General features: G+C 40.6%; 1 protein-coding gene across 1 annotated transcript in view; it reads left to right on the plus strand.

The window, feature by feature from the left end:
• The first annotated feature begins 8,427 nt into the window (after positions 1-8,427).
• CUNH2orf66 (chromosome unknown C2orf66 homolog) overlaps positions 8,428-18,497 on the plus strand; it is a 10,307-nt gene continuing 237 nt past the window's right edge. The window contains exons 1-2 of the mRNA XM_035007487.1: positions 8,428-8,612; positions 10,415-10,613. Coding sequence (XP_034863378.1) covers positions 8,493-8,612; positions 10,415-10,594 — 300 coding nt within the window. The 5' untranslated portion in view covers positions 8,428-8,492 and the 3' untranslated portion in view covers positions 10,595-10,613. The remainder of the gene's footprint in view (positions 8,613-10,414; positions 10,614-18,497) is intronic.

Below are 18,497 nucleotides of genomic sequence, written 5' to 3' on the forward strand. Positions count from 1 at the left end.
AGAAGAAAATATAAGAGAATATTTTGTGATATGATGGTAAGCAAAGGAGCTTAGACAGAATAAAACAACATGATTTAAAATTTGGTAAATTATACTTCATCACAATTAAAGACTTCTGCTCATCAAAAGACATCATTATACAGGCAAACCAGTATATCAGAAACATACTTCTGACAATGGGTTTGTTTTCAGAGCATATAAAATGCTTCTATAGCTTAATCATAGAACCTCAACCCAATTTTTATAAGTGAAAAATTTTTAAAAAGTCAGCAGGTAATATTTTTAGCAGAAACTTAGATTGTCCCCACTGCCACTTGGGAGCACATTATTGTCGGAGGATTAAGGGGAAATCATCTCTGCTGCTGAGATTTCTTTGGATTCTCCCAGGGCCAGACTTACTGAATGTACTTTTGAAGGGAGAAGGTAAAGGTCTGCTATTCAGTTTTGTTTAAAATAATTGGATATGGGGCGCCTGGGTGGCTCAGATGGTTGATCGTCTGCCTTTGGCTCAGGTCATGGTCCTGGGGTCCTGGGATCGAGTCCCGATCGGGCTCCTGGCTCATCAGGGAGCCTGCTTCTTCCTCTCCCTCTGCCTCTCCCCCGCTCATGCTCTCTATCTCTGTGTCTCAGATGAATAAATAAAATCTTTAAAAAAATAAAATAAAATAATTGCATAACATCTTATGCATCTAGAGTACTAAAGAGCTCTCAGAATACTAGGAACTAAGCATTGTTTTTTGGGGGGGAGCTGTTTTGGTTTTGTTTGGGGGAGGGGAGTTTGTTAATTTTTTTAAATAGAATAAAAGCTCACTGGTTCTCTTTCAGAGCTCACAATTGATGAATAGCACCAAGAAAGAGAATCATTTGCCTATTATGCCCCAAAACATCCAAAGAAATGCCAGTCTGAATTGTCAATTTTTTCCTTTCTCTGAAACTACTCCCTTTATCATATGAAAAATATGCCTGGAAATTTAGGTAATATTTTAAGAATGGAGTTTCTTCCAGATATTTACATAATTTTATCAATGGACTAAAATATGTGGTCCATTACAAAATTATGTGATTCGTGGATTAGGGTCTTACCTAATTTAAAGTCTAAGGTGGAAACTTTTCTCATCCCTTTTGTATCAAAAAAAATTTTTTTTAGTTTAATTATAGTTTTACTCACAAAACCTCAGGTTCATAATAGACCTTTCAACCCAAATCCATTTTGTATTGTGGACTGGATGACAAGAAGCTCCACCTTTCTCAGAAGGGAATAGAGAATTTAAAGCCTGCTTCTTGGTCTGTCTGTGGTTCATTATATTCAGTAGAAGCTAAAGCAGTTACAGAGAGTTCTGGGGCTTCCTCCTTCATGACTGGCCCGACATTTCAACACCTCTTGTATTCGTTTTCTGTGGCTACTGCAACAAATTGCCAAGAAGTGGGTGGCTTAAAACATCAAAAATGTATCCTCTCACAGTTCTGGAGGCAAGAAGTCTGAAATCAGTATCACTGAACCAAAATCAAGTTGTGGACAGGACTACACTTCCTCTGGAGACTCTAGGGAAGAATCCGTTCCTTTCTCCTTTGAGCTTCTGGTGTCTGCCCATATTCCTCGGATTGTGGTCTCAACTCCAGAACAACTTAAATAGAATGGTGTGTGTGGTCATAAAAGTGCCACACTCTGCCCATTTCCTTTTTCTTTTTCTTTTTGCAACAGCTGAAGTGAATAGTAATTTACACTTTACAGGTCCGTTGAATATTCAAGTCAAATCAACAAATACTTACTGGCCACCTATAGTTATCTCTTCTCTTTTTATTAAAATATGACAGGATGTAACTCTTTCTTTTAAAGATTTTATTTATTATTTATTTGAGAGAGAGTGAGCAAGAGAGCAGAGCAGGGGTAGGGGCAGGGGGAGAGGAAGCAGATTCCTCACTCAGTGGGGAGCCTAATGTGGGGCTTGATTCCAGGACCCTGGGATCATGACGTGGGCCGAAGGCAGACGCTTAACCAACTGAGCCACCCAGGTGCCCCAGCAGGATGTAAATCTTTAGATTAACAATACAAGATAGAAATGTAACAAGGCTCAAATTCCGAAAGAGCATTATGAGAATCTAAGCTCAGCTTTTACCTAAAGAATTATTAATTCCATAAATATTTGTGATATGCTTGCCTACTGTATACCAGGCATTATGCCAGTGATTAAAAAAAAAAAAAAGCCTAAAGAAGCAGTGATGAAAAGGACATGGTGCCTCCTTCAAGGAGCTCACCTTGGAAACAATAAGACATGTGGAAGCAAATGGAGTCATTCTAATTCAATAAGGTAAGAGCTGTTGAAGTGACTAAATGGTTTCTTTTTCCAAGAAGAAGTGACATTTGAGGTGAGTCTTCAAGGACAGGGGTAAGTTCTGAGGGCTTGCAAGGGATTTCTAGGCAGAAGCAACAGCCAAGTGCAAAGGCACCTAAGTATAAACATATGGGTGATGTTCACCGGAGAGGTCAAATGGTGGGAAGGGTACGATCGGGTTATATTGAGGGTCTTTACGTCATGCACAAGAGCCTAGACTTTATCTTACAAGCATCAAGAAGCCAGTAGAGGTGGATGTGATCTTTTTTTTCTTCTTTAATATACCCCTTCAATGTTTTAAAAACATTCAAAACAAAACAGAGGACAACGAAGAATTAATGAGATTCCTGCATGGTGAGTGACTAGAGAATTCTGAGGGTCAACTCCATAGAATCGGAGATACTTTATGTGGTATGAGTATTGCCAAAAGGGACAAAGGTTTAACCATATTGTGGAGGTGTTCGAGAATGTCAGGGATTTTTTTTTTTTTAAACTAGTTTCCTCGCCCCCATCTGAGTGGGAGAGGAAAGGAATCCAGTTTCAGTGGTTTCTGGGCCTCCCCACCCCTCTCCAAGGTCTCACAGCATCCGGAAACTTTGTGTGGCCCCAGGACATGCGGGGTGAGCCTCTCCTCTCCCATGCATCATGGTCACTGCAGGTCCCCTGACCCACAGCTCTTGGCTTCTGTTCTGTGCCTGGCAAGAGGTCTATGCCTCATCTCCCCTCTTCTCTTTATTCTACCTTCAAACTGAAATCTGCCCGCTGCCAGGAAAAACGTCATGATTGCCATGAGCAGAGAGCTGCCTGGCTTACTCTATTAATCATATGAGCCATCTTTCCACTGGCTTTGAAGTTCTGGTTGTTGTTGAGGAAGCAGTCAATAAACAATAATTTTCCCTTTCCCTCATTTGGAGCAGGGAAAAGAAAAAGGAGATTAAATTCTTGTCCCTGTTCACGATACATCTAAATAGCTATCATCTGCTCTTTTTCTGCCTAATAGGAAGGACTTGAAGAGGTTGTATCTCTTAAAACTTCTCTCTGCCTCTCACAATACCTCTTCATTTAGCATCCTTTCCTCACCTTTATCTAATTAAGTTTATAATTCAATCAGCACATTTATTAGGTTTCTTTTATGTGTGTAGCCCTGTGCTGAGTACTCTATTTTCTTCTCAATTTCTAATTGAGAAATGCCAGCCAAGACCTTCGTTCAGGGCACCTGGGTGGCTCAGTCATTAGGCGTCTGCCTTCGGCTCAGGTCATGGTCCCAGGGTCCCGGGATCGATTCCCTGCTCAGCGGGAAGCCTGCTTCTCCCTCTCCCGCTCCCCCTGCTTGTGTTCCCTCTCTTGCTGTGTCTCTGTCAAATAAATAAATAAAATCTTAAAAAAAAAAAAAAAACCTTCATTCAGGTGCCTCTGCACGTGAAGAGACTTTTTGCCCAGAATATCCCAACTGCTACTTTCACAAATGCTCTGCTTAATGAAGAGCCCAAAAAAGATCATTTAAACCTGAAACGAATGGTTTGGGCACCTAAACTATCTGGGTTTTTTTTTTTTTTTCTCCTTTCCTGATTGAATTCATTGACCAAATACTTGCAAAATACCTACTTAGTGCCATGCTGATACATTCTGAAGAAAATGTCATCAACAGCTTTATCAACAATACATTCTGCTCTTTAAAACAGATTTAAAATTAATAAATAATTAAAAGAATTTAAAACACTTGTTTTATTTAAATATATAATTTCTTTTAACAGTCAGGGAAACTGCAGTCTTAGTGAACAAGATGATAATGTGTGTGTTATTGTTAGTCCATGGCTCTGTGGAGAAACTCTGCAGGCATACTTTGTTTTACTTAGTGTCACTCTATTGCACTTAGCAGATACTTCGTTTCTTATAAATTGAAGGTGTGTGGCAACCCTGCATCTAGCAAGTCTATCGGCACTATTTTCAAGTGAACAACACATTTGTTCACTTCATGTCTCTGAGTCACATTTTGGTAATTCTCACAATATTTCAAACTTTTTCATTATTATTATATTTGTTATAGTGATCTGGGTGTGGAGCCTGCTTAAGATTTTCTCTCTCTCTCCTTGTACCCCTCCCCTTGCTCTCACTCTTGCTCTATCTCTCCAGAGAGAAAGGAAGAAACTAAGGAAGGAAGGAAGGAAGGAAGGAAGGAAGGAAGGAAGGAAGGAAGGAAGGAAGGAAGGAAAGAAAGAAAAGAAATCAAAAGCTAAAAATGATTAAGTTTAGTGAAGAAGGCATGTTGAAAGCTGAGATAGGCCAAAAGCTAGGTTTCCTGTGCCAGTTAGCCAAGTTGTGAAGGCAAAAGAAAAGTTCTTGAAGGAAATTAGAACTATTACTCCAGGGGCGCCTGGGTGGCTCAGTCATTAAGTGTCTGCCTTCAGCTCAGGTCATGATCCCAGGGTCCTGGGATTGAGCTCCACATGGGGCTCCTGGCTCAGCAGGGAGCCTGCCTCTCCCCCTGCTCATGCTCTCTCTTTCTGTCTGTATCTCTGTGTCTCAAATGAATAAATAAAATCTGTAACAAACAAACAAACAAACAATTACTTGAGTGAACACACAAATGATAAGAAAACAAAATAGCCTTACTGATATGGAGGAAGTTTTAGTGGTCTGGATAGAAGATCAAACCAGCCACAACATTCCCTTAAGGCAAAGCCTAATCTAGAGCAAGACCCTAATTCTCTTCAATTTTATAAAGGCTGAGAGAGGTGAAGAAGCTGAATAAGAGATTTGAAGCTTGCAGTGTTTACTTCATGAAGTTTTAGGGAAGAAGCCACCTCTAGTACATAAAACTGCAAGGCAAAGCAGCAAGAACTATTGTAGAAACTGCAAACTGTCCAGAAGATCCAGCAAAGATAATTAATGAAGGTGCTACACTAAACAACAGATTTTCAATGTAGACAAAACAGCCTTCAATAAGAAGAAGATGTCATCTGGGACTTTCATAGCTAGATACTAGAAGTCAATGTCTGGTTTCAAAGATTCAAAGGACAGGCTAACTCTCTTGTTAGGGTCTAATGCAGCTGGTGAATTTAAATGGAAGCCAATGCTCATTGACCATCCTGGAAATCCCAGGGCCTTTAAAAATTATGCTAAATCTACTCTGCCCGTGCTCTATAAATGGAACAACAAAGCTTGATGACAACACATCTGTTTATAACATGGCTTACTGGATATTTTAAGCCCACTGTTGAGACCTATTGCTCAGAAAAAAAGATTCCTTTCAAAATATTACTGCTCATTGACAAAGTACTTGGTCTCCCAAGAGCTCTGATAGAGATGTACAATAAGATTAATGTTGTTTTCCTGCCTACAAACACAACTTCCATTCTGCTGCCCTTGGGTCAAGGAAATACATTTCATAAGGCTATAGCTGCCATAGATAGTGATTTCTCTGATGGATCTGGGCAAAATAAATGGAAAACCTTTTGGAAAGGACTCACCATTCTAGATGCCATTAAGGACATTCGTGATTCATGGGAAGAGGTTAAAATGTCAACAATTGCAGGGGTTTGGAAGAAGTTGATCCCAACTCTCATGGATGACTTTGAGGGGTTCAAGACTTTAGTGGAGGAAATTACTGTAGATGTGGTGGAAATGGCAAGAGAACTAGAACTAGAAGTGGAACCTGAAGATGGGACTGATTTACAATCTGATGATAAAACTTGAGAAGTGGGTAAAATGCTATCAAATAGCATTGCTTACTATAGAGAAATCGTTCATGAAAGGAAGAGTCAATTGATGTGATAAACTTCACTTTTATCTTATTTTAAGAAACTGCCCCTGCCACCCCAACCTCCAGCAACCACCACCCTGATCAGTCAGCAGCCACCAACATCACGGCAAGACCTTCCACCAGCAAAAACATGGTGACTCACTGAAAGCTCAGCTGATGGTTAGCTGTTTTGTTTTTGTTTGTTTGTTTTGTTTTTGCTTGTTTTTTTAGCAATAAAGCACTTTTAAATTAAGGTAGGTACTTTTTTTTTAGACATAATGATCTTGCACACTTAATATATGGTAGTATAGTGCAACCATAACTTTTATATGCACTGGAAAACCAAAAAATTCATTTGACTGTCTTGTTTGTGATATTCAGTTTATTGTGGTGGCCTGGAACCTAACCCTCACACACTCTCTCTCTCCCTCAAATAAATAAATAAATCTTAAAAAAAAAAAGTTTGCTGCATTGACGAAGAAAGGAATGAACAAATGAAGGTCATAGTGACTTGCCCAGAGTCAATACAGCAAGACAGACCATAGCCAGGTATTCTAATTTCTAGTCCAGATTACTAGCCTTCTCACAAAGACCTTGTCCTGAATTGTTCTGAATTATTGCATTGGAAGCAATTTCACAAATCAAGTCCCATTTCTCCACCCATTTTCTTTGGATGGCATATTATGCAGCAAGGAGATGTGATAGGTATAGCAACGTTTCTTTTTTCCAAGAAACACGTGCTCTCTTTTTGCTCTATTTTGAAGGGGTTTTTATGATAAACCATGCTGCTATTTAAAACCTGTAAAGCTTTTTGAGATTCTCAGAAGAAATATAAGGTGTAGGTCACAAAGAACAATTTTATCCCTTGCAATAGAATTTCCTGTTCAAAAAATGATGTTAATTTGAAAAGCTGGTATCTCCAAAGGAGCATTCTATTAGGTAGGTAATCATCATCATATTGTCAGCTGCTGTGTATACCCTTCTCTTAAGAGTGAAAAGGTAAAAAGCCACTTTGCTATGTAGAAGTTCTTTGTGTGTTTCATAAAAACCACATAAAATGTTCACAGGTTAGAGGAGTGGCTGCTGTATTTAGAAGACAAATAAGTTCACTATCACCCCTGAGGAAGCTTAAAGATGTGATTCTCAAGGATCTTTGGTGCCATGGATGAAAATGGAATCATTATTTTTCCACTCCCCCTGCTCACGTCATTGACTCCCACCTGCAGCCGGTCCACTGGTTACAAGTAGCCACGAATTGCCTTGCAGATTGTAAACAGGGTAGCCAACCAGGGCCAGCCAAAGTCCAACTCCTGGTAAGCTTTATCAGCCTTTCCTGTGTGTTTCATTTCCATTTCACACATTGGGGTGGGAGACAATCTATACTTATGCTGGTGTGTTGTGTGTCTGTCTCAGACGTGTGTGTACAGTATATTTCTTAGTTTGGGTATATGTTTTCTTTTCTTTTTTCGCCTCCTCCTCCTCCTTGTCTTTCTTCATTTATCAAGAGTGCTGTCTTAATACTTAAGTACTTCAAGGTTTTTTTGGTTTTGTTTTTTAAGAATTGCTGTTTCTGGGGCGCCTGGGTGGCTCAGTAGTTAAGCATCTGCCTTCGGCTCAGGTCATGATCCCAGGGTCCTGGGATCAAGCCCCACATCGCATCAGGCTCCCTGCTCGGCGGGAAGCCTGCTTCTCCCTCCCCACTTCCCCCTGCTTGTGTTCCTGCTTTCACTGTCTCTCTCTGTCAAATAAATAAATAAAGCCTTTAAAAAAAAAGTTAAAAAAAAAAAAGAATTGCTCTTTCTTTGGAGACAACAAAGTGCATTTTTTTCAAAGATGAAAAGGCATACTCAGACTCTTTAGGCTGTATTCATAATTGCTTTGCTTATCACTGTATAATGTTCTCATCATCATGGACCTCTTTGAGGTAATCAACTGGATTTGGGGGGAGTCTTTATTTGCAAATGAATGTGGAGAAAAGAGGGCTGTGAAATTCAGGGAAACCAATATACTGTTTCTTCCTCCTTGTCTCTCTTTAAAAATATTTCCTCTTTGGGGCGCCTGGGTGGCTCAGTCTTTAAGCGTCTGCCTTCGGCTCAGGTCATGATCCCAGGGTCCTGGGATCGAGCCCCGCATCGGGCTCCCTGCTTGGTGGGAAACCTGCTTCTCCCTCTCCCACTCCCCCTGCTTGTGTTCCCTCTCTCGCTGTGTCTCTCTCTGTCAAATAAATAAATAAAATCTTTTAAAAAAAATTTCCTCTTTCTCTTTTCCACTTTTGCCCTCCCTTCTCTCCTCCCCTCCCTTCTTTTACCTTCTTCCTCCCCATCCTCCTTCTTTTTTCTTTTTTCTTTTTTCTCTTTCTTTCTTCTCTAACCATCAACATCTCCCCGATCCTTCCTTCTGCTCAGCTTCGTTCCACCATGCCCAAAGCATTCCTGCTGCTGTGCGTTGCCCTGGTGCTATTTGGGCTTGTGCATGGAGCCACGTTGAGAAATGAAGAGAAATGGAAGTCACTCAACAACCCCAGAAACCGAGATCTGGTAAGAGCATACACTGGGACATGCTGGGCTACAGGGTGAAATTAGCACGTCTCTGGACTGCCCTCTGCTAGAGCGCAGTGGAGAGGAGGCTACCAAGTGCCAAGAAGATTCCTTAACAGGACTGGTCAAGGGCTTTGCTAGTCTCGTGGCTGGTATCCTATTGTTCTTCTGGCCAATTTGCATCTGTTTCTGTAAGGAGAAACAAATTTAGATTTGTTATACAACACATTACATTTGTAAATGATCTTACATACACATTGGCTTTATAGACTGGATTTCTCATAGATACACAAAATCAAGAGCACAGCGGGGAAATTATTTTTGCACAGTTCAGATTGATAATAAAACAGATTCTCATATGACCAACATATGCAAAGCTCAATTGCAAAGACTGAAAATTGACCTACATTCTTATCAATTTACCAGGCATTATTTTCTTGCTTTTTTTTTTAAGATTTATTTTTAAGTAATCTCTATATGCAATGTGGGGCTTGAACCCACAACCCCAAGACCAAGAGTTGCACCTTCTACTGACTGAGCCAGCCAGTATGCCCTTCCCCCCCACCCAGGCATTATTTTCAACATAAAGTTATCTAGGAAATAGAATTAAAAACATCAGCAAAAATTCTCTTTTAAAAATATGCCAAATACAATAAACATGCTGACATTACTATTTCAAAATACTATTTCCTTATGGAAACTGATGTAAAATTTAACAATATAGGGTTCAAACAACCAAGTAGCCCTTTGCAAGCTTCTGTGTATCCATTTCCTAAAGGAAAGCTGCAAAACTGCATCTAAAAGCTCTGGTGTAGAAGACAATGCCTGGGATCTCACTTTCAGTCAGAGAGGAGGCATGGAGCTCTGATCACTGTGAAATTCATTTTAATCTCTGACCTAAGTGGTTCAGAGGTGGTTTACAACAAACCCTCTGACTGTGATGCTATTAAATAATTGATACTCCTCTCTCAATCTCCACCAAGAATGCTAAATTATCTTGTTTAGGGTTGAAATGTCAGAAAGAAGGCAGGTAAAGAACAGTGGAGGGTGATGTAGGAAAGAATGTTAGGGTTCAAAGCCGACAGACAAGAATTCTTGAGATACCTTTGGTGCAAAAAGTGATTTTATTAAAGCACAGGGACAGGACCCGTGGGCCGAAAGAGCTGCACTGGGGTCGTGAGGAGTGGCCCATTATATACTTTCAAGGCGGGAGGGGACTAAGGATAGGATAAGTCTCTAAGGATCTTTGGAAGCAAGGTTTCCAGGATCTTGAGGGGGCTAACTATTGTTGGGAAAAGGTCATTTATTACTGTCTAATAAAACCTGAGTCCTGAGACCCTTTAGATGTATATTGGTGGGTCATATACTTGGGGTATGATTGCTGACATGTATCTTGGGAGGTAGAGATAAAGGAAGTTTCCAAAGGAATTTTTATACATTAAAGTAGACTTACAGAATCCTGGGGGTTGGGCTAAGATTGCTTTTGCCCTTAGCAAAGTATCAACATTGAGGCAGCTGCGTCCCTAGAGGAATGTCACTCTGCCTGTTTCAAGGATTTGTCAATGGCCTGTAAGTAGTAAAGAAATTTAATAATTTTTCTTCTGCCTTTGATTCCCACATCTGAGGGGAAGAAGGAGAAGTAGTAAAAATATGTATTTCTATTTCTGGGTTTTCCACCTCCTGTCTCCTAGATTAGCCCTTAAGTCAATTCACAGACGGAAAGAGAGGGGAAAATATCTGTCTCTGAGTATTTTTTATGTTTAATTTACCTATAGCATTGAACACTTTCTTTCTCTCTTCAGTTTTTCAGAACCCTTCAGGCATATTTTAAGAGAAGAGGTCTTGATCTCGGGAGGTTTCCAAACACTTTCTTCATGAATGAGAATCCTAGACCTCTCTCTTTCCAATCAGAACTTCTTGCTTCTGCATTTGCAGATTATGAAGAGCAGAAAAACTCCTTTCCTAATTACCTCAAAGGCTGAATGTTTCCTCTGAACACAGGTAAGTTATTCCTTTATCCCCAGGATCTGTCCAATTATACAACTCAGTCATAAAGAGATTTTGAAAGTATTTATTGGAAAAATGATTTTATTTTCTCATAGAAACATGTGCTCAGTTCTGATGATATTCATCACTATTAATATTTGGATTTGGTTCTTGTATTTCATCGTGTAGTTTTAAAAAGAAATAATAATTTGGGCACCTGGGTGACTCAGTTGGTTAGGTGTCTGACTCTTGATCTCAACTCAGGTCTTGATCTCAGGGTCATGAGTTCAAGCCCCATGTTGGGACTTAAAAAAAAAAAAAGACAACTTATGATTTTTTTTCTTTTTTTTAATTATGTTAGTCACCATATAGTACATCATTAGTTTTTGATGTAGTGTTCCATGATTCATTGTTTGCCTATAACACCCAGTGCTCCATGCAATATGTGCCCCAGTTGCCCCTAGTCTTATTCTTATTACCTTAGCTTTCCTATCAAATAAATATTTACCATTAAAATAAACCAGGTATGCTGTATTCCAAGAAAATACATTGTGATTCTAGTCTATTAGCTTTTTGTTTGGCTCAATAATAAAGGGAACTGAATCATAATTAAAATCTACTCCCAGGGGCACCTGCATGGCTCAATTAGTTAAGCGTCTGCCTTCGGCTCAGGTCATGATCCCAGGGTCCTGGGATTGAGTTCTGTGTTCGTCTCCCTGCTCAGCAGGGAGCCCGCATCTCTCCCTCTCCCTCTGCTGCTCCCCCTGCTTGTGCTCTCTTGCTCTCTCTCTCAAATAAATAAATAAATCTTTAAAAAATAAAAAAATAAAAAATAAAATCTACTCACATTCTTCCACAAGCTAGGGATGGAATTCTGAGGAGGTATACCCTTGTTGCACTTTATTGTGCATGTGAAAGGGTTTTGATTATTAGTTCCTTCTTAAATGTGATTTTTTTTTAAAGATTTTATTTATTTATTAGAGAACGAGTGAGAGAGAAACAGCATGAGAGGGGGGAGGGTCAGAGGGAGAAGCAGGCTCCCCGCCGAGCCGGGAGCCCGATGCGGGACTCGATCCCAGGACTCCAGGATCATGACCTGAGCCGAAGGCAGTCGCTCAACCGACTGAGCCACCCAGGCGCCCCTAAATGTGATGATTTTTTAAAATAATGTTTCTTATTCTAACAGGAAGATACAATTTACCACGTGGCACATGCACTTCACAGCTCCTACAATGAGAAATAAGACAGAAAAAACAGAAAGATGTTAATGAAGGGTTCCCTTGACTATTATTCACACTTAGGCCCTAGGCTATTAGACACTAAAACAGAACAGTTGTTAATACTACAATGGAATATTACACAGCCATCAAAACCCCCGAAATCTTGCCATTTGCAACAACGTGGATGGAACTAGAGGGTATTATGCTGAGCGAAATAAGTCAATCAGAGAAAGACAAGTATCATATGATCTCACTGATAGAAGGAATTTGAGAAACAAGGCAGAGGATCATAGGGGAAGGGAGGGAAAAATGAAACCAGATGAAACCAGAGAGGGAGACAAACCATAAGAGACTCTTAATCTCAGGAAACAAACTGAGGGTTGCTGGTGTGGTGGGGGGTGGGAGGGATGGCGTGGCTGGGTGATGGACACTGGGGAGGGTATGTACTATGGTGAGCGCTGTGAATTGTGTAAGACTGATGAATCATAGACCTGTACCTCTGAAACAAGTAATACATTATATGTTAAAAAAAAAAAAAGTAGGAAGGGAAAAATGAAGAGGGGGAATCAGAGGGGGAGACAAACCATGAGAGACGATGGACTCTGAAAAACAAACTGAGGGTTCTAGAGGGGAGGGGGGTGGGGGAATGGATTAGCCTAGTGATGGGTATTAAAGAGGGCACGTTCTGCATGGAGCACTGGGTGTTATATGCAAACAATGAATCATGGAACATTACATCAAAAACTAATGATGTAGCGTATGGTGACTAACATAACATAATAAAATAAAATTAAAAAAAAAAATACCACAGTACCTGCTTCAGTATGAGACAGAATTGCATACAAGTTGGTTGTAAGCCTTGGTTTCTTCATTTATAAATTGCAGAAACTGATCTCTAGGGGCACCTGGGTGGCTCAGTCCATTAAGCGTCTGCCTTTGGCTCAGGTCATGATCCCAGGGATCGAGTCCCACATCTAGATCCCTGCTCGGCGGGGAGCCTGCTTCTCCCTCTCCACTGCCCCTGGTTATGTTCCCTCTCTTGCTCGCTCTCTCTCTGTCAAATAAATAAATAAATAACCTTAAAAAAACTAAAATCCCTCTCTGTTTCCCTCTGCCTCTCCTCCTGTACTCTCTCTCAAATAAATTAATCTTAAAAAAAACAAAAACAAAAGGGTCATTGTGTTGCTTGTATAGTCTTCACTTTCTATTTCGTGATAACATTTTCTTGTTCTTTCAGGTGTCTGGCTATTTTAAAACTACAGATGAAGCTTCTTGTTAGAAAAATTCAATCATGGTTATGGCTAAACCTTTTCCCCCTCCACTTATTTGTCAATTTATAGTGATTTTATTCTACATTTCCAGATTTACATATAAGTAGATTGACCTCTGGGACAAATGTGACTTATGTGCGTATTTTTGGAGTCTTTTTTCTACTCTGTAAACCCATAAACACTGATGTAGAGCACTGCACCTATTTGTAAGAATTACAGAAACACCGCAGAGTCAGAAGAGATGATGACCTTCTAAATTACATTTCTTTTAAGCTTCTCTTTAAAACTTGTATGCTAATTACCTTTTTTTTTTTTTTAAGATTTTATTTATTTATTTGACAGAGAGAGAGATAGCGAGAGCAGGAACACAAGCAGGGGGAGTGGGAGAGGGAGAAGCAGGCTTCCCGCTGAGCAGGGAGCCCGGTGTGGGACTCGATCCCAGGACCCTGGGATCATGACCTGAGCCGAAGGCAGACGCTTAACGACTGAGCCACCCAGGTGCCTGCTAATTACCTTTTATCAATAAATGTTTTTATTTGAAAGAGACTCTGCTTATTTTTACTATAGTTCATTATACGTAATAGAGATTTGGGCTTAAAATTTGTCTTTTTCCTGAAAAGAAGATGCATTCCCACTTTCAGCATATGTTATTGAGAAACCTTACAGTTTCATACCAAGGGAGAAGAAGTGATAAATATCCACAATTAAGTTGAAATGGAAAGAAAAAACCTTTGGGATTCTAGGAATTGCTAGGATCTCTAGGAGATATTACCTGCCACTATATTCAGGGGTGGACATTGTGCTACAGGAAATATCCTGGCCACAATCCAGCTCTGGCTTTTCTCCACACACGTCCTTAAGAAGGGAGAATAGAAACGGGTGGCATTCCCTTCTTTTACAACCAATCATCTCCTCTTCCTACCAGCTCAGGCTGAATTATTCTGATTCTTATATTTTCATTTGGAATGCTACTTTTACTGTATCATTATGGAGAGCTGCATCACTTTCTCTGTGATTCCTACAAAAAGAGCATTGTACTAGAATGCAAATATTGACATCCTACTAACAGTAGTCTGTACATTCCACAATAGTCTTCTGTGGCTTTTTGTGGATCATTGATACTCAATATCAATAATAAAATATTTATGCAAAAATAGGTTTCTGCATCTGGTTTAATTCTTTTTTTAGAAAAGATTTTATTTATTCTTTTGAGGGAGAGAAAGAGTATGTGCACCAACAGGGGGGAGGGGCAGAGGGAGAAGGAGAAGAAAACTCCCCGCTGAGCAGGGAGCCCAATGCAGAACTCGATCTCAGGACTCTGGGTTCATGACCTGAGCCAAAGGCAGATGCTTAACCAACTGAGCCACCCAGGCATCCCTAATTTGTTCTAAGTAGTTGTATATGTGCCTGTTTTCCCTGGAGTGTTGTGAGGTCTTTGTGAGCAGAGATCATATCTAAGCCATTTTTATTTCTCCAGGACCTAGCACAATGCTCTGCATGTAGCAAGTGTCCAATAAATATGTCTTGAAGTGAAGGTGTGCTATTCTGCTATTATTCACACAGTAATAGAAGTTGCTTCTAGTTAACGTCAAGATTATGTTTCTTACCATTTAAAAGATATAAGTGATTACTAATGATGAGCTATTCCCATAAAAATATAAGCTATTCAGATAAAGGGTAGAATGGTAAGGAGTGTTTTACCACTGTCCAGTTCTACTCAAGACCAGTGGCTGGTTTTTCCCTTTCCCTTTTACAACCCCCACTCTGGGTGTCAATACCTCCACAAAGGGAATTCTTACGTTTCAGGGCCTTTGAAAAGGAAGAGCATCCACATGGACTTTTAGCTAGGAGCTTACACAATCTCAAGGCAAGAGCATACATCCTTCTTCTGGAAAACTCCTCACTGTTGGCAGGTAGCTGTTGATGGAAGGCCTGACTAGAGTTTCTTGATGGTGATGCTATTGGCAATTGGGGAAGGACAAGTCTCCACTTGTATGACCATTTAGCATCCCTGGTCCTCAGACACTGTGTGTCAGTCATTTCCCCACCCCTGCCCTGTTATCTTGACAACCCAAACTTCCCTACAGACATTTCTAAAATCCCACAGGGCAAGGGATAATTTTCTTGGCTGAGAGCCATTGCTAGGAAAAGAGCAGAAGTGTCATGTTTCCTCCAGTGAAAATCAATGTTTTGTATGAGATCCAGGTTCTCAAGGGGCCCATGGTAATTCTTTCCATAGGTCTCTGACAGCCTTTCAACACTGACTCTGTTCCTCTTTGATGAGTACTCCATTCTCAGGACATGACCTATTGTCCCCTATCACAGATGTAGGGGAGTCAAGAACCATCAAGGGTGTGAGGTTCTGCTCTGCTTGTAAACCGCACACTATCCTGTTACAGTTTCAGTTTCTGTCAGACACATGAGACTCTTGGGCTTTATTACTCATGGAGCTGCATGCAGCATGAGTTTTACATCCACATTGGCTCTCCTTATCCCCCAAGTATCATGGGAGCCACACGGAGGTATGTTCAAGTATATGCTGCACACAAGTGGGTTTGTGCCACAGCGGAGGAACCCCAAACTTAGGAAATCCCCACTTTTATAAGGGGCTACTAGCAACACACCCAACCTTTGCTCCAGAGGGAAACATTATATTTAGTGTACTGGTCAGAAAACAAATCTGTCCTCTGCTCCAGGGAAAGATAATTTCTCTTTCAAGGTTGTTTGTTCTACAGACATCTTTGAAAATATAGCCCAGATTGAAAGTTGTCACAAGCTTTTGCAGAAAAGTGAGAGAAATATGGAAAAATTGTCTCCCCAAAAGGGTCACACCCCATTCCGGTTCCTCCCCTTGAGGAGGAGAAAGGATGGAGTCATCTCCTCCGTGTACTCTTAATTCTATTGTTACGGCATAAATTCAATGTTCTGCTTCCTTCAGTCATTCCATTTTGATTCCCAAAAGCAGTCAGAAAGTCTGAAAGGTTTCTTCTTGCTATTTTTATTACTTCTAGAACAATTCCACTTCATCTCAAGGTAATACGGATGCCTCTGACTCACCAGGGGACAAATCACTTACAAGGAAGTGGAGAAAAGAAAAACAGAAAGATTACAATTTTATAAGATATGTTCCTATAGTCTGAGTTGTAAAAGAACGTTTGTGTCTGGGGCGCCTGGGTGGCTCAGTCGTTAAGCATCTGCCTTTGGCTCAGGTCATGACCCCAGAGTCCTGGGATCAAGCCCCACATCCAGCTCCCTGCTCCGCGGGAAGCCTGCTTCTCCCTCTCCCACTCCCCCTGCTTGTGTTCCCTCTTTCACTGTCTCTCTCTGTCAAAATAAATAAAATCTTAAAAAAAAAAAAAGAACTTCGTGTACATAAGGTGTTCCATAGCAGTGTTTAAAACCAAATTCAAACTTTAAAGTAAATTTTAAAGATCTTATTGGTTTTATTCAATGAACCATGAATTGGGCATCATCTAACAAATAGGAGCTCCAAAGAGCTGTACACAATGAAAGATTTTTGTAGCTAGAAGGTGGGACAAGGAAGTTACTAGCAGAGAGTGGACTCTTTGTGGCAAGGTCACCTCCCTTTAGGGGACAGCAGAGGTCTATCATGCAGTGAGGTCACCTCACTAGTGCTGCTCAGGTAATTACAGGTTGACAGGCTTAAGATTTCACTCCCGAGAGAGGTTGAAACTGTAACTAAGTTAAGTATTAAGTCTTGGTTTTGTGATGTGGGTTTAGCACAAGTGATTCCATTTGGGGTCTGTTGTCTTTTTATCAACAGCATAAAAGCTATCCTTCCACCCCATGCTCCCTGTTCTCTATTCTCCCCAACGTGAATCTACAGCTTCACAATTGTTATTCCATATTCCGGGGAGCTAATAATGAAACAAGTTGGTCTAAGCCATCTGGGTCTTAGGAGAGAGTTCTTATGAGGTGAGCATCTTTCCTGCCCATGATTCCCTTCTTTTCCCCCTAGGAAGTTAGGACCAGACCCTTGACTTCCTCTTAGATGTAGTTCCCTGACTGCCTGGAGAAATTCAGGGGAGAATTTCCCTATAAATGATGTTTTTTGAGACCTTAATCCAACACACCCTGCTAGCCTCCATATTTTATACCCAGGTAGAGTGCTGAGGATTCTTCATCATGAGAAAGGGGAGGGCTTCTAGCTGTGAGGTATTTTTCTCTCACCTGGAAGTCTTGGGGTCGTGGCTTTCGTTCTGCCATCCTACTGTTGCTTATCCTCATCCGGATTATAACAAAGAGGTACTAATGGCTAAGTGACAGGCTCCTTGTAACTTGTCTTTAAACTTAGCCTTATGTCAAGATGCATTCCCCATACCTCAACACTCTTGCCCATTTCCAGTGCACTTTCAACTCCATCCAATTTAATTCATAAATGTGTTTTGAGCACAGATTACTAGAGTTCACAAAGATGCATCAGGTAGTACTGTTCTCGGGATGTTGACAGATAGTGTCTCTAGAATAGGACAGTGGAGAAATAGTAATAATAGAAATATTAATACAAGGTAAAATACAGACCACAGGAGTGTTCAGGAGGTAAAGAATAGTTCCATTTAGGGGAGGCTATATACCATATTAATTCCACGCATGGGGTTTGGGGTCAGATAGACCAGGGTTCACATCCTGGCTCTGCTCCTTATTAGATACAGGACTTTGGCTTTAAAAATAGCAACATCTGGGGGCACCTGGGTGGCTCAGTCCTTAAGCGTCTGCCTTGGCTCAGGTCGTGATCCCAGGGTCCTGGGATCGAGTCCCACATCGGGCTCTCTGCTCAGCGGGAAGCCTGCTTCTCCCTCTCCTGCTCCCCCTGCTCGTGTTCCCTCTCTCGCTGTGTCTCTGTCAAATAATAATAAAAAAAGAATAGCAATATCTGTTTTTAAGGATTATTTTGGGCAATGTATGTAATACGCATAAGCCAGTACGCGTCCTATAGTAAATGAGCAAGAGTGTATGGTAATCACATCAAGCATTTGATTCTTTCTAAAAGTTTGTTAAGAAAAGAAGAAAACTTGGGTAAGCCTGATAGGTGGAACAAGAAGTCCTGATAAACTTATTTACAGACTGAGAAGGAGCCCTGAGGAAAGGGAGAGCTTGAGGATTCATGGAAGACGGGAAAACTGATGGTGCCATTGGTGGAGGAGATGAGATTTAAAGCACAAATTGGGAGAGGACTTTCGCCTTCTGTGGCAGGGGAACAACGTAAAGTGAAACATGTACGAGGCAGTGCAGATGGTTACATTAAGAAAATAATCACTACAGCAAAGTTCAAATTAATTTAAAGAACAAACATTCAGAAAAGGAAATGAATTGGGAGTAAGAATCATAATGAAGTGTTGAGGCAAACGATCTAGATTAAGGAAAATTTCTTTAAAGCATTTTTTTTT

Source organism: Mirounga leonina, unplaced genomic scaffold (genome assembly GCF_011800145.1).
Source record: "Mirounga leonina isolate KUSES-001 unplaced genomic scaffold, KU_Mleo_1.0 Mir_151, whole genome shotgun sequence".
Taxonomy (NCBI): Eukaryota; Metazoa; Chordata; class Mammalia; order Carnivora; family Phocidae; genus Mirounga; species Mirounga leonina.